General features: G+C 36.0%; 1 protein-coding gene across 1 annotated transcript; it reads right to left on the minus strand.

The window, feature by feature from the left end:
• Positions 1–1,517: 1,517 nt before the first annotated feature.
• LOC121268237 (protein ACCELERATED CELL DEATH 6-like) lies at positions 1,518–5,445 on the minus strand. The gene is made up of 4 exons (XM_041172409.1): positions 4,716–5,445; positions 4,446–4,595; positions 2,565–3,214; positions 1,518–2,458 (listed from the first exon to the last, which is right to left on the minus strand). Exons 1-4 carry the CDS (start codon positions 5,251–5,253, stop codon positions 1,667–1,669), a joined length of 2,130 nt encoding a protein of 709 aa, XP_041028343.1. The 5' UTR covers positions 5,254–5,445; the 3' UTR covers positions 1,518–1,666.
• Between the last annotated feature and the right edge of the window lie 7,890 nt (positions 5,446–13,335).

Consider the following 13,335-nt stretch of genomic DNA (forward strand, 5'->3'; position numbering starts at 1 on the left):
AATTACAACTGATTGCATATTGTGATTCTGATTGGGCATCCTGCCCTGACACCCGCAATTCAATTACTGGATATTGTGGCGCCCACAACCCCCATATTCTCTAGAATTCATTTCTTCTGTTAGTTTCCTTTTCTATTGTCATCATTTACGTGTATAAAGCTATGCACCATTTAGAATCAAATAAGACAAGATTAATACCTTCTCTTTATGTAGTCATATATACACTGGTGCATTAATGGAAAGCAAGTACAAACTATAGCAAAGATAGTCTTCTTTTCACATCATGGCCTAACATCTCTCTCCACTCCTCATTGACTCAAATAATTGCTCTTCTATTTAAGTAGACAGATGCTACACAGCTATAATAATATGCTTTCTGGTAGGGGTGGATGGAACATCGTCAACATCACTACAACCATGTCCTTATACAAGTGGGATATTTTCAAGACCCAATTGGCATGCAAACATCAATCTAGTAGTTATAGATAAAATGCATTAGTATACAACAAGAAGTTATAGATAAAATACATTTGAGCAATTAACTTTCATAACCATGATAACAAAACTTATTGTCCTTAATGGTGTTGTGTAAACTTTTTGTCCATACATGGCTAGATGACTTTCTGCATTGAATAACATCAACTAATACGAATCAGATGCAACCATGTAGTCTGAAATATATGCAAACTCAAAACATGAAATAACAATAAATGTGGTGGCCTACGGGAAAACAATAGATCACCAAGCAAATTAAACAAGATGCAAATTTCAGAATAGCTTCCACTGACTGTTGCAAATTAATTAGTCATTAGACCAAAGTTGATGGGAATAGAAAACCCTAGCTCCCATACGAAACACATAGTCCAGAAAAGTGGTACTAGTACTCCACTTTCGCTAGTTTGGGTAGTAGAGTATTTTTCATTACTATTCATTATTTTATTATTACTTTTTACATACTTTTTACTACTATTCAATATTCTATTGTTAATTTTTCATTAATTTTTCACTATTATTGATAGAATATTTGATATCAGCTCATTATCCAAACGCAACATAATTGAATATTAGCATTGGAAGGCAACCCATTGTGAAATAAGTCCACATAAAAATTGATAATTCGGCAGGGAAAAACTTGCACAACCTGATACCGCAAAATTTGGCTCCATATTATTGGGGTTGAGCCAAATGAAAAAGATACAAACACACTCTAAATAAAATAAAATAAAATAAAAACTCTTGGACAAATTAATTAATTTGGCACTGTCTCGGAGTGTTCTTATGACACTCAAGCTCACACAACACAAGACTTATAACCTTTCTATAATTTGTTCAGGATGGTTGCAAGAACGACTTTCTAGAGAGAAGGAGTAAGTGTTGCCAACTTTAGATGGGGAAGAAAAGCTCAAATGGGAAAAAGAAGATAAACACAAAGCATGATGATCAGTTTATGCATAATACAACCAAATCTACTTTTAGGGTACAGATAGCGGTAATATTCTCAGGAAAAGGCAAAGTGATTCGTCTGAGAATTCTTATTTGGGAATTCAGAATGCTCGATCCAACACCAAAATAATATATGGTTTAAATCCATTCAAGCTGGTAGTATATATCCTCAAATTCAGAACAAACAATTATACATTATACGTCTGATCAATGGCCATTAATATCAAACGGAACTATGCGAGGACTGCGGTGCATCCAGTGAATAAAAACCTTCTCTCTCCAACATGTGCTTATTGGGATTGGTGTTCTGAAGTCGAAGGCGATTGGAGGCATGATTAGAAATTTGGTTTTCACGATGGCTGATCAACAAATTGGAGCACTTAGACATATGGGCTCGAAACTGATTACTGAAAGGAATTACCTGCATTATTTTCTTGAACAAGTACTTGTAAGTTCTTGACAGAGAGAGATAAAGGGGGAGATATGATAATGCAAAGATGGCGACTGGAAGGAAAGAAAGGGAATATAGCAAAACTTTTTGCCATCTTTCGTTGCTACGTATCATGAGGATGATTGTTGCTGCAAATGCTATCATCATCATCGACACGGAGAGAAACAGAAACGTAAACCCTACCATCAGCTTGTTTGGGAGAGACTGCCTGAAGTCGTCCAAACGAAATGGCGCCGTGAGGATCGAAAGAAATATAACCACAGACGTCAAAGCACATGCAAGGGAGAGTACATCTGTTGCGGTGAAAACCACAAAGAAAGGTTGATAGAGGAGCACTGGAAAACCAGTATTCTGATTTGGACCCCCCGGAATTGTGTAGGCTGCAGCAAAGGCAACTGTTGCAATGAGAACTGCCACAATTGAGCACCCTTCTGATGTGTGCTTTAGCCATTCTCTGGCCGAGTTTCGGAGATCTCCGTTGGCACTAGCAAATAAGCCTTCAGCCGTCTCATTCATATTGTTCCGATGATCAATGAAATGGGCTTTTGTGACTAATTTAACTCGCTGCAATGAAAAAGAAAAACATAAAAACCACATTGATAACATGCCAAAAAGCACTTACCGCATTTTTAAAGTTGTGGACCATGCATGAAAACGTGTAGGTCTATACCTCAAACCAGATCAACTCCTCCTGCAATTCAAGTGCCGGGCCTCGCAACTTTTCAGGTACATAATCCGCTCTTTTTTTACCAACCATGTGTAGAATGGAATTCTCCTTGTTGTCAAGTCTTCGAACCAGCCACCTCATGGGGACTTCCATTTCCAACACAAGCTTGAAAATCTCCAACTGGCGGTACTTGATAGCAACGTGCAATATAGTCCGCCCGAGCTTGTCGATGTGCTCAACTGCCTGAGGGTATGTTTTAAGTATCTCTCTCACTATCTCTACGCAGCCTGACTTAGTTGCTATAAACAATGGTGTAATTCCTCCCTCTTTCTCTTGTTGTACAGAATTACAGTCTTGAACCAGCCGTTCTCCTCCTCCCATCTCTAAATATTGAAAATACTCTTCTGGTACAGACTTAGAAGAGACCAACCCTCCCAGTCCCTGATCACTTCCCTTGTCACGAGATGAAACATTAGACTGAGTAGTACTAGATTTTTTATACAGTGTTGGTTTATTCACATCCGTTACAGAACTAGTAGACACCCATGAGGTATCTTGTTTTACTAAGATTCTGGCAAGCTCCAACGCTGAATGCTCGTCTCCTTCCTCTAAAACTTTATCGCCTCTGGCCCCCCAACTGCAGTACATTTTGACTGTTGAATACTAAAGGTCAGCGGTTATTGTTTACATGCATTTTTACATGTCCCCAGCTCTTCTAATATTGCAATCTTGTGAATATATATACATCGCAACGCCACCGATTTACAGTTATACGACCCACTACCTTCACGAAAATCCATTAAATCTCGTCTCAATATTTCTCACCTTTTTCTCCACGTCTCAACATCCAGACCTCCTAATTTGAAGAAGTTTTTTGAAATGTCCTTTGAGCAGTATTTATTTCGACAAGGCAATCATTAATTTATACCACGTCATACTTTCAGATTACTAGTCCTAATTAAATTAATTAGGTCTAAACTGACATTTATAATAACCATTATTCTAATGTAAAACATTCATATGTGACTTCAATTAGTAAAATGAGTAATGATAGATTTTAAATTTGGTGTAGTTCATTTGAAAAATGTAGGTCCCAACATGAAAAAAATTATGAAAAATCAGTTTTTCATAATAGAATACTAGTCTACTTATTTTAAAACGACTGTACGAGACTTGCACACACTAGACATGTAGAAATCGATTTTTGTAATAACATAAAGAAATTAAATGTACCTCCTTTAAAATCAACAAATTAACGATTGCATCTTACTTTCTTTGTAGGGAGTTTTAATGAGATGAGTGACCAGCAAGGATCTTGATCATATATATATATAAAAAATTCTATTTGAAGGCTTAATTTACACCACACCATCCACGTAATATATAAATTTCATAATTTTAAAATTATCATACAAATCAAATTATGTCATATCAATGATGTGTAGTGTAAAGACATTCAAATAGTACTACTATATAGACATATACATACATATATATATATATGAGTAATGATGATCATTAGTATAAGCCACGAATAGACGAGTCATGCACATTAGTCGTTTTTATAAAAAAGTAGACTCACGTGTCAAAAAAATCTATTATTTTATAGTGGGACACTATTTTACAATGCACTTGCACGGAGCTTATCTATTTGGTGCTTGCAGTACCTAGCAGTACTCATGAAGTGAGAAATGTTTTAGACATAAAAGGACTTTACAAAAATAAATTCACAAATTAATGATATAGCTTGATGTTATATATATATCTATCATATTATAAAGTTATTTTTATTGAAAATAAATTTAAAATATCACATAAAACTATATCAATTTTAACGAAATCTCTTGGAAGTAATAATGAGATTGTCAATTTGTAGAGACGTACCAAATTTGGAAAATCTATGCAGGAATCCACGTTTACGCAGAGTCTCAAAAGCTGAAGGGTTGCATGAGAGGTGCTGAAGAGCTGTCATCCCAGCTTCGTCTTTTTCTTTAATTAAATGTTTGAATTCTCTAGCTATTTGCAGGGCCAAATCTGTTTACGCATTTTACGCATGAAAAGCAATGGTGCGCTCACACAAACATAAAGCCACACGAACAAAGAAAAAGAACCCACAGATACAAATAGTAGGTACTGGCATGCATGGAGACTCACCAAAGTGCTGAGAAAGGATGGCGGTGTGAAGAATAGTGGTCATGTCTTTCCTCTTAGTAAAAATCTCTTCCTCTTCATTAGTTTCTGAGATCTTACCTGCGAGAAACTTGAAACACTCAGTCTTTCCGTAGCGGGCTGCCCTAAAGAGTGCAGTTTCTCCGAGGTCGTTCTTCATTTTTAACAAATCCGGTGCTTTCTCCAACATCATCTTGGCGACCTGTGCTTTGTCGAGAGTAGCAGCCTCGTGGAGGATGGTGTTTCCGGAATTGTTTTGTCTAGTCATGTTCTCCAGATCATCTTGATCTGGACGCAAGGCCTGGAGAAGGTCAAGAGCCAAGCATTCTTGTTTCGAGTAAGTAGCCTTGTGGAGCACTGTGTCTTTGTGAATGGTCAGTATGTGCATTGCGCGGTCTGGAAGAGTTTCACACAGTCGCTTCACCTCCTTCCCGTCGTCGTTCAGCAGAGCTTTGTACAGCTCTGCATTTAACTCTTGATCTGTAGCGGCAACCTGCTTCTGATCTGCGACGTCGTAATCCATCGATCGGTTGATCAATCGTGTGAGAGAGTACCAGAGAGATGTAGATGGAGAGAACGAGAGGGTAACACTTATGAACGTTGGGCTAATTGAAGGAATATGCCAAAGTAAAGAGAGAGATATATAGGATAATTTATATTTGGCTGGCCGGGAATTATTTACTCATCTTTTGCCTTTTGGGTAGGGAAAAAACAAAACACAAAAGATAGTAAAGACTAAAGAGAGAGATCACTAATATACGCAATTAATGGACCCAAAATAATTGAGATTCTTCGATAGTGATCTGATTAGAAAAAGCAATATATATGGATAGTATTCGATTGCCACTTCCTAAAGGGGCCTCAAACGTATCGGAGATATGTGAAACATGCCATGCAATTAACTCTTTTTCTTTCATCTTTTGATCAAGTCGTCATGTCAATGTCGTATACTTTCATGCATGATGCATGCATCAATCAATAAGATATGATCATGAGTTAGCTATCTTTGATTGTTGATGATCATTTAACTAATAAAAAGAACAAAATAATCATAAACTAATATGCATGCACACAATTAGTTCGGCTTGATTATTACAAAACCCACGTATACCACCCATACCTCCATTATTTTCCACGTATCTGAAGACCACGTATACCACCCATACCTCCAATATTCACGCCAAAAGCTCATTTCTCTGTTGCTTTAGTCCGTCCTTTTTCCTTACCGACCGAACCACGCACGTCAAATTGAAAGTTCAGGGAGCATCTCTCTCTCTCTCTCTCCCCATTATTTTCCATTTGTTTTTTGGATCATCCATATTGGGATCAATTGATCAAATGCCCCTTTGATTTCCCACATCATGATTAATGAGGCAGTATGTTTTCTATGTTATTTTTGATCATACAAAACCCTCTCAAACCCACTGGTAGAAAAAAGGCACCTTTCTTCGTTTTTTTATTGTTTTCTTTATAACTTGTTTTGAGATCTTTTAATAGATTTGTGTTTAATTATGGGTTTCGTGATTCTTTGATTCTTATGTGGGTTGATGACATGGTTCATTATTGTGTTCTTCATGGATGACTGGGTTTCGTTCTGTAATAATGAGGCTCGTACGTTGGACGGTTTCGCTTGAGAGAAGAAGCATTGCTTCTAAGATTTCTCTCCCGTGGGTGATACTCATGGGGTGAAAAGCTCTGAAAACATATGAGAAAGTGTTTTAAACGAAGGTAAATTTAACATTTTTACATGCTAATCATGTGGAGGGCGGGCGTGGTTTCTAGGATTTTTGTTTAAAATATATCACAAGAGCGTACCTACGTGAAACATGCCAATTAAAGAACAATCGACTTCACAATTCTTTAATTTAATTGGTTCTCCCCTTGAAAGACAGCTTGTTATCGTACACGCACTATGCACATACCAATCAAGGATCTGGCTTTATGATCGGCAAAAGAAGAACACAATCATAACAAAGTGGTATCCATGATATATAATTTGGTTTTAACCTTATGTATGAGTTGTAAAGATAAAGGCTAGTCGATGTAGGTCCTACGTACAAATGGGTAGATTCTTGCTTTATTCATAAATGACAAACACTACGTACCAATAAATAATTAAACAATGGTGCGGGTAATATTTTTCTATAAAAAAAAAAAAAAAGATAAACTTATTATAATAAAATAATATTATTTTAAATTTTATTTTTTATTTGATGTATTTAAATATAATAAAAAATATTATTATATTTAAAATTATTTATAAGTTATGAATGAATTATTAGCTTATCATTATAAAATATATATATATATATATCCTATTCATCATTTTGTGATCAGTCATTTTCTTGTCTTATATATGACATCAAATGATTATTATTATTTTTAATTTGAAAAGAGGTGTTTTTTTTTATATAAATAAACATCTGTATATAAAGAATTTTTCTTGAACTATTTTCATCTTTCAATTTGATCTACTCAGTTTTTTTACTATAAGTACCATTAATTGTAATAAATGGTGTATATAATTAATGCATGGCAGTCATGTAAACTAATCTATTGGGCTTCCAAAGATAAAATATTGGTTATAGGCTTTTTCCATAAATTAAATAGTCTGAAAAACAACAATTTGGGCCGCACACCAACTGCGCCCAGACCGATCTGATCTCCCTCTCTCTCTCTCTCAAACTGATCTCTCTCCCGCTAACTTCAGAAGCCAATTTGATTGATTCAATCGATTCTCGATGCCAGAATTGTTGTTCTTCTCAACTCCTGCGCGTTCAAAGTGACCAGTTCTTGTATATGCTACACAGCTTTTGTGTAGCATATACAAAGTATTTTACAAAAAATATCTCTCCTTTTAAAATATTATTATATAAAGTGTTATATAAAATGTTGTGTGTTTATATTTTTCTTTGTTTTATATCAGTTCTTCAATCCATTCTCAATCGCCCAGCCGGGAAAAAATAAAATAAAAGGACAGTTAAATTTTCCAATTCAACAATAAAGGGAACTTAATTATAACAAGAAAAATATTCTATTTACAAAGTAATATATTACACAAAAATAAAATATTATAAATTAATATAATTTTTTAAATTATAAAATTATTTTTATCGTAAAGATTCAACGAATTATTAAAATTACGTCAGTTTATAATTTTTTTTTTTTAACCAGTACTCTCTAATTACAAACCTGCAAAAGATCATGCGATTCAAAGTCACAATATGCACGCGGTACGTATGCCATCATGAGTACTAGAAGATCAAGGACATGATCCAGTATACTTTTCAAGAAAATCAAAGCTAGCTGGCAATTTCCCCGTCGTCGTACGTAGTAAGGTCTCTAGACCTTTTCTCTTTTTCAACTTCCCAGATCCAATGCAAATCATGTTATACATGTATGTACGTAGCATGTAGATGAAATGGTAACAGTGTGCTTAAGAAAATGGTTACCCATAAGAGTAATTTCCTATGAAATAAATGGATATGGCTTAATGTATTAAGGGTAGATTTGGTAAGTAAAATGAGATATAATATTTTAAACTTTCATCTAAAATCAAAAACTCACGTCTCACAATCCAAACTTATTCTAAGAGAGCGTCTCTAAGCCGGTCGAGTATTTTTTCACATTTTACATCCGCGAATCACAAGCTGCTACTTATGAGTACTAGCAGTAAAATAGAGTTTACACTAGCACACATGTGAGCATTTTTTTTTCAACAGAGTTTACACTAGCACACATGTGAGCATTTTTTTTTCAACAACTCTTTCCCCCACTCTCTCCCTCCCTCACCCCACCCTGTCATCCGCTCTCCCCCCCCCCCCCCCATCACTCTCTTTCTCTCCCTCTACAATATGATATGTGGCCACCAAGCTGCTCGACGCTCTCCTCCGATTCCTCCTCTCTCCCTCCCTCTCCTCTGATTGTTGCCCCCCTCAAGGACAGAGACATCTGTGGCCATCAACAAGAGATGGAAATTCTATGCAATCCCAGCCCAACAAAAACAAATCAAATCCAATCATTCACGGGTCTGATTTTATTTATTTGGATGCTGTGAAGTTGGAAAAAGAAGACTCCTAGAACGTGTTGTTACATTTAAGTACCAAATAACACCAGGAATTCTTGTAAGCCAACAAATCAAACCAAGACGACAACCCGCTTTATCCAGTCAAGTCTTTCTAGGGTGAAAAGGCTAGTGAAGTGGGCATTTGAAAATGAAGTTAAAGTCATGATGCTCTGTTTGGCTCATATGAAAATGAAGTTAAATTTGAAAATATATTCGAATCATTTGGGGCCCAAGAAAAGAAAAGCCTCCACCTATCACTCACTCTGTGTCGAAATAGCCAAAATGCCAAAATACATTTGTATAGGAGAAAAAAGGTGTTCTTTTAACTTTTCCTTACTATCATGTTGGGACCTAACCGAAAAGGGAGTGGGAAAAGGCAGAGTAGATTATAATACGTTTTCTAGAATCCATTTCCGTCAGCTTCCTCACTTTTCTCAACTACCAAACAAAGCTTTCATATATATAATTACATGATTACTATGGCAGGCAGGAGAGTCCTTTGGGGTCGAAGTATACGAAAGAAGTGTGAGAGGGGAAAAATACGAAAGCACTGTGCGTCGGAGGAGAGGGGAGAGTGCTTTGTGCATCGGGGAAGAGGAGAAAGGAGAAAGGAGAGTGCACTGTGCGTGGGGGAGAGGGGAGATAAATGAGAGGGTTGATTCTATGCATTAGGACACACAATAAATCACATAAGTCTTCTACTTGTTGAAATGTTATTGGCTGGTGTAAATGTCAGGTTTTCACCCGTCCGGTTAGGAGCTTTTTCCATGTACTAATTAAAGATATATGTGACAACTCTAAAAACCTAAGAGACCTAATTAACAACGAAAATTATCAAATGGACAAAAGCATGAATTTGTGTTTCACCGAAGCCTCGGCGCATCCAGTCCTAATTGTGTGACCATGTTATTTCTTTCCCTAACCACAATTATTTTCTATTAAGATGATTTTTGGAAGAAAGTTATTTTTTGAGCTTTGATATGTTGAGTAAATTAGTGAAAACAAACTCATTATATTGGATTCCATGTTCATATGGATGAAATATATGGTAATGGAATCCCATATAAACATGGGAGGATGAGATGTTTATCACCTATCGGCACCAAAGGTTCTTTTCAAATTTCGAATGTCAAAACAAGCACGAGACATTAAAAAAGATTAAAGGAAATTGTTACATTACAACAAATAAACTAGAGAAATTAGCAGTGGGGAGACCTTAAACCTTAGGAATCAAAGTGGTTGAGATACAAGAGAATGAGAGAAAATGCTACCTCTACATCACCAAATAAGGTCTACGCTACCTCTAAAAGAGATGGGGAGAATGGGAGCTTGGGATTCCATGGGAGGGAGGGGCTGTGTCGCAGGGGTTTCACGGGAGGTAAGGTCTATGAACGGTTAGTATTTCAACAAGAGGAAAGCACTACAACAGAAAGGGTCTTTTGGGACGAAAATTTTCATCCCAAAAGACCCCAATTTCGTCCCAAAAAAATTTTTGGGACGAAAAAAATTCGTCCCAAAGTCGTTCCAATATCACTGTGCCAAAAGGTATTTTGGGACGAAAATCACCATTTCGTCCTAAAAAATTTCTTTTGGGACGAAATTGAAGGAAACCGTTTGAACACGTTCGAACGAAAATTTTTTTTGTCACGGTTTAAATTCGTCCTAGAAAATGGTTCGAACGGAAAAAATTTTAAGTTCGAACAGTAGTGACGTGTTTGAACGATTTCGAAATATGTTCGAACACACATGAATTCGTTCGAACGTTATGAATTGTCTTTGTGTTCGAACGTTAAATGGTCAGGTCGAACGGTATATGGGTTCGAACGGTATAGGCTATGTTCGAACACGACTGAAATTATTTACGTTCGAACGTTGTGTGATCGTTCGAACTCTACGAACATAAATTTCGTTCGAACATTACGTTTACGTTCGAACGCTATTGTCATTACATAGAGTTCGAAAGTGTTACGTTCGTTCGAACGATATCTCTTTAATTTAAATCAATAATAGAAAACCAAATAGACATTCATACTATTTGAAAAAATACATTAGAAACTGTTTAACACTCATAAAAGTGTTAAAATAAGCGCAAATTAAATAAATAACAGTCGAGACGGGCATTGTTCGTACATAAATAGATAATCCCAAAATCCATCAGTTGCTTAGAGGCCTGTACTGTTGCATAAGCTGCTGCATTTGGAGTTGCATCTGTCTTCTGAACTCTTCTTGTTGTTCTTCATGTTGTTTGAGGCGCATCTCCATATCTGCTTGTTTTGCCAATTGAGCCTCTAACTCATGCTGTCTTGCAGTCAATTCTTCGATTCTGGAATTCGCATTCTCTAGCGCTATAGAAGTCATAGATGCATTCCCAGAAGAAGAGGAAGAGGGACCAGGCTTTACACAACGACTCAAACCCCTCAAATATCCTGAACGTTGACCCAGGACTTGTGTAAAAATCTCAATATCACTTGTTGAGGAATTTTGATCTGACGCAGATTCAGCACGTAGGGCAATCATTTTATCCTAGCCATATATAAGATAAAGAATTAATATCGTCATAAATATTCTAATATATTTAATTAAAACAGGTTATAAAACTTACATAATTTTCATGGGCATCAGGATGAGTCCACTCTCCATTACGATCAGTGTGCGATGCAGCATATAATTTTGTCAGATCATAATTAGTATCTGAATCTTGCTACAATAAATGTGTTAAGATATAAAGTCATTATGATTCATCCAAATAATTAACTATATCCAATAAAAAAAATAGCAATACCAATTTCTTAGAAAGGCGATGGAAAGATCTTGAGCCTGCATGATGATTAATCTTCAATTTTGATCTATTTGTTTTGTTTATAGAACTTCGCTCCTGCAAAGAAATTGAAAATATGATGAAACGAAATGCCAGATAGGACAAGTAAAATAATTAAATTTCATTATACCTGATATGATGGATCCTCAAACATGTCACAAAGTTTTTCCCACTCAAAAGGTCGGACATCCTGAAAAGGATGTTGGCGTGCATCTTCCTTCATCTCAAACTTATTATAATACTCATGACACCTCGCCTTATATTTACGGAATGCATTACCCATAAGCTCTTCCACAGTCTTACGCTCCTCTCTCTGACCAAAATTTAATTCGAAATCATCCTTAAAAAAATAGTCACAAACACATTATCATTTATAATATTCTAAATTTAAGTAAAATATAGAAATTTATTCTACTAAATCAATGTTTTAAACATTACCAAACAACGCTTCTTGATAAGCTCTTTAACATCTTGGGGGACTTTCTTCCATAAAGTCGTTGCCAAAGGTGCGTAAGTTCGTGTAAGAGCACCCACATGTGATGCAAGCCAAGCTGCTGGTTGTCATTCGCCCCCAGTATGTTCGTCAGGAATGTTAACCTTGATCTTACCCACCTTCCGATATTTTTCCAACGTCACCCCTCTAGTGGTGCCTCGACCTTGACGAGATTGTACTGTAGATTCTATAAAATATAACATTGTAATCAATTTCATTTATATCTCTATTATAGGACCTTAATTAATAACTTTTATGAGTATTAGATTTTTACCTTGTTCTGTAAAATCAATCTCTAATGGTGACAATGAAGGAGAGCTAGGAACAGGTGGAGATGGGTTGCGAACTTCCTTCCTCTTTGGCGGCATAATTTCAAACTACTGATACATTCAATAAGTAAAATATTTGTCATCAAGTGTAATGTTAACACATAATTGGTCAATCAGAATCTGTATCAGTTTCATTTGACAATTTGCTCTCATCATCTGTAGATACTTCAGATGATTCAACATTTTCCTCAACTATCGCATCAACAATTTCAGCCTCAATATCTTCTCTATTTAATGGAATCATCTCATACTGGCTCAAATCCACAAACAAATTTAAGGCGGGTTGACTCTCTTGGTATGCTTCTTGAGTAGAAGAGTCATCTTCTTCTTCATCTTGTCCTTTCGCCTGAGGGATAACATCATATATATTTCTTGGAGAATATTTTTGAACTACTCGCCATTGATTTCCTAACTTCGGGTCATCTAAGTAGAATACTTGAGATGCTTGAGAAGCCAAAATAAAAGGATCATCTTCATACCATTTTTTTGATGTATTAACACTCAAAAAATATTCATCATCACGGACTCCAGTACGAGGATTGCTTAAATCCCACCAATCACACTTAAACAGATACACCGCAAGCTCTCCCAAATATTTCATTCCAATTATATCGACAATAACCCCATAGAAATCAATATTTTCTCCATCATGACTTCCTTCGACTAGGACACCACTATTTTGGGTTTTCCTATAACAATCTCGATCCAGTGTGTGATACCTACTTCCCCGAGAAATACATGCAGAAAATCGAGCAGCGCGTCTCGATGGGCCACGCGCCAATGCATACAGTTCATCAGATATATCATTTGGATTATTCGCATGCAATTGTACAACCTATATATTGAGTAAAGCGTATACTATATCAAAGTTGAAATTAATAATTTTTCATTTGTTATTG

The sequence above is a fragment of the Juglans microcarpa x Juglans regia genome, chromosome 5S (genome assembly GCF_004785595.1).
Source record: "Juglans microcarpa x Juglans regia isolate MS1-56 chromosome 5S, Jm3101_v1.0, whole genome shotgun sequence".
Lineage (NCBI taxonomy): Eukaryota > Viridiplantae > Streptophyta > Magnoliopsida > Fagales > Juglandaceae > Juglans > Juglans microcarpa x Juglans regia.

What these genes read in the sequence shown, in the direction of transcription:
- LOC121268237 (XM_041172409.1), bottom strand. Translation starts at nt 5,253, where the DNA reads ATGGATTACGACGTCGCAGATCAGAAGCAGGTTGCCGCTACAGATCAA. An exon ending in CATCCTTTCTCAGCACTTTG is followed by an intron (nt 4,596 to 4,715) that starts GTGAGTCTCCAT and finishes ATGCGTAAACAG; the next exon opens with ATTTGGCCCTGCAAATAGCT. An exon ending in GCATAGATTTTCCAAATTTG is followed by an intron (nt 3,215 to 4,445) that starts GTACGTCTCTAC and finishes AGTATTCAACAG; the next exon opens with TCAAAATGTACTGCAGTTGG.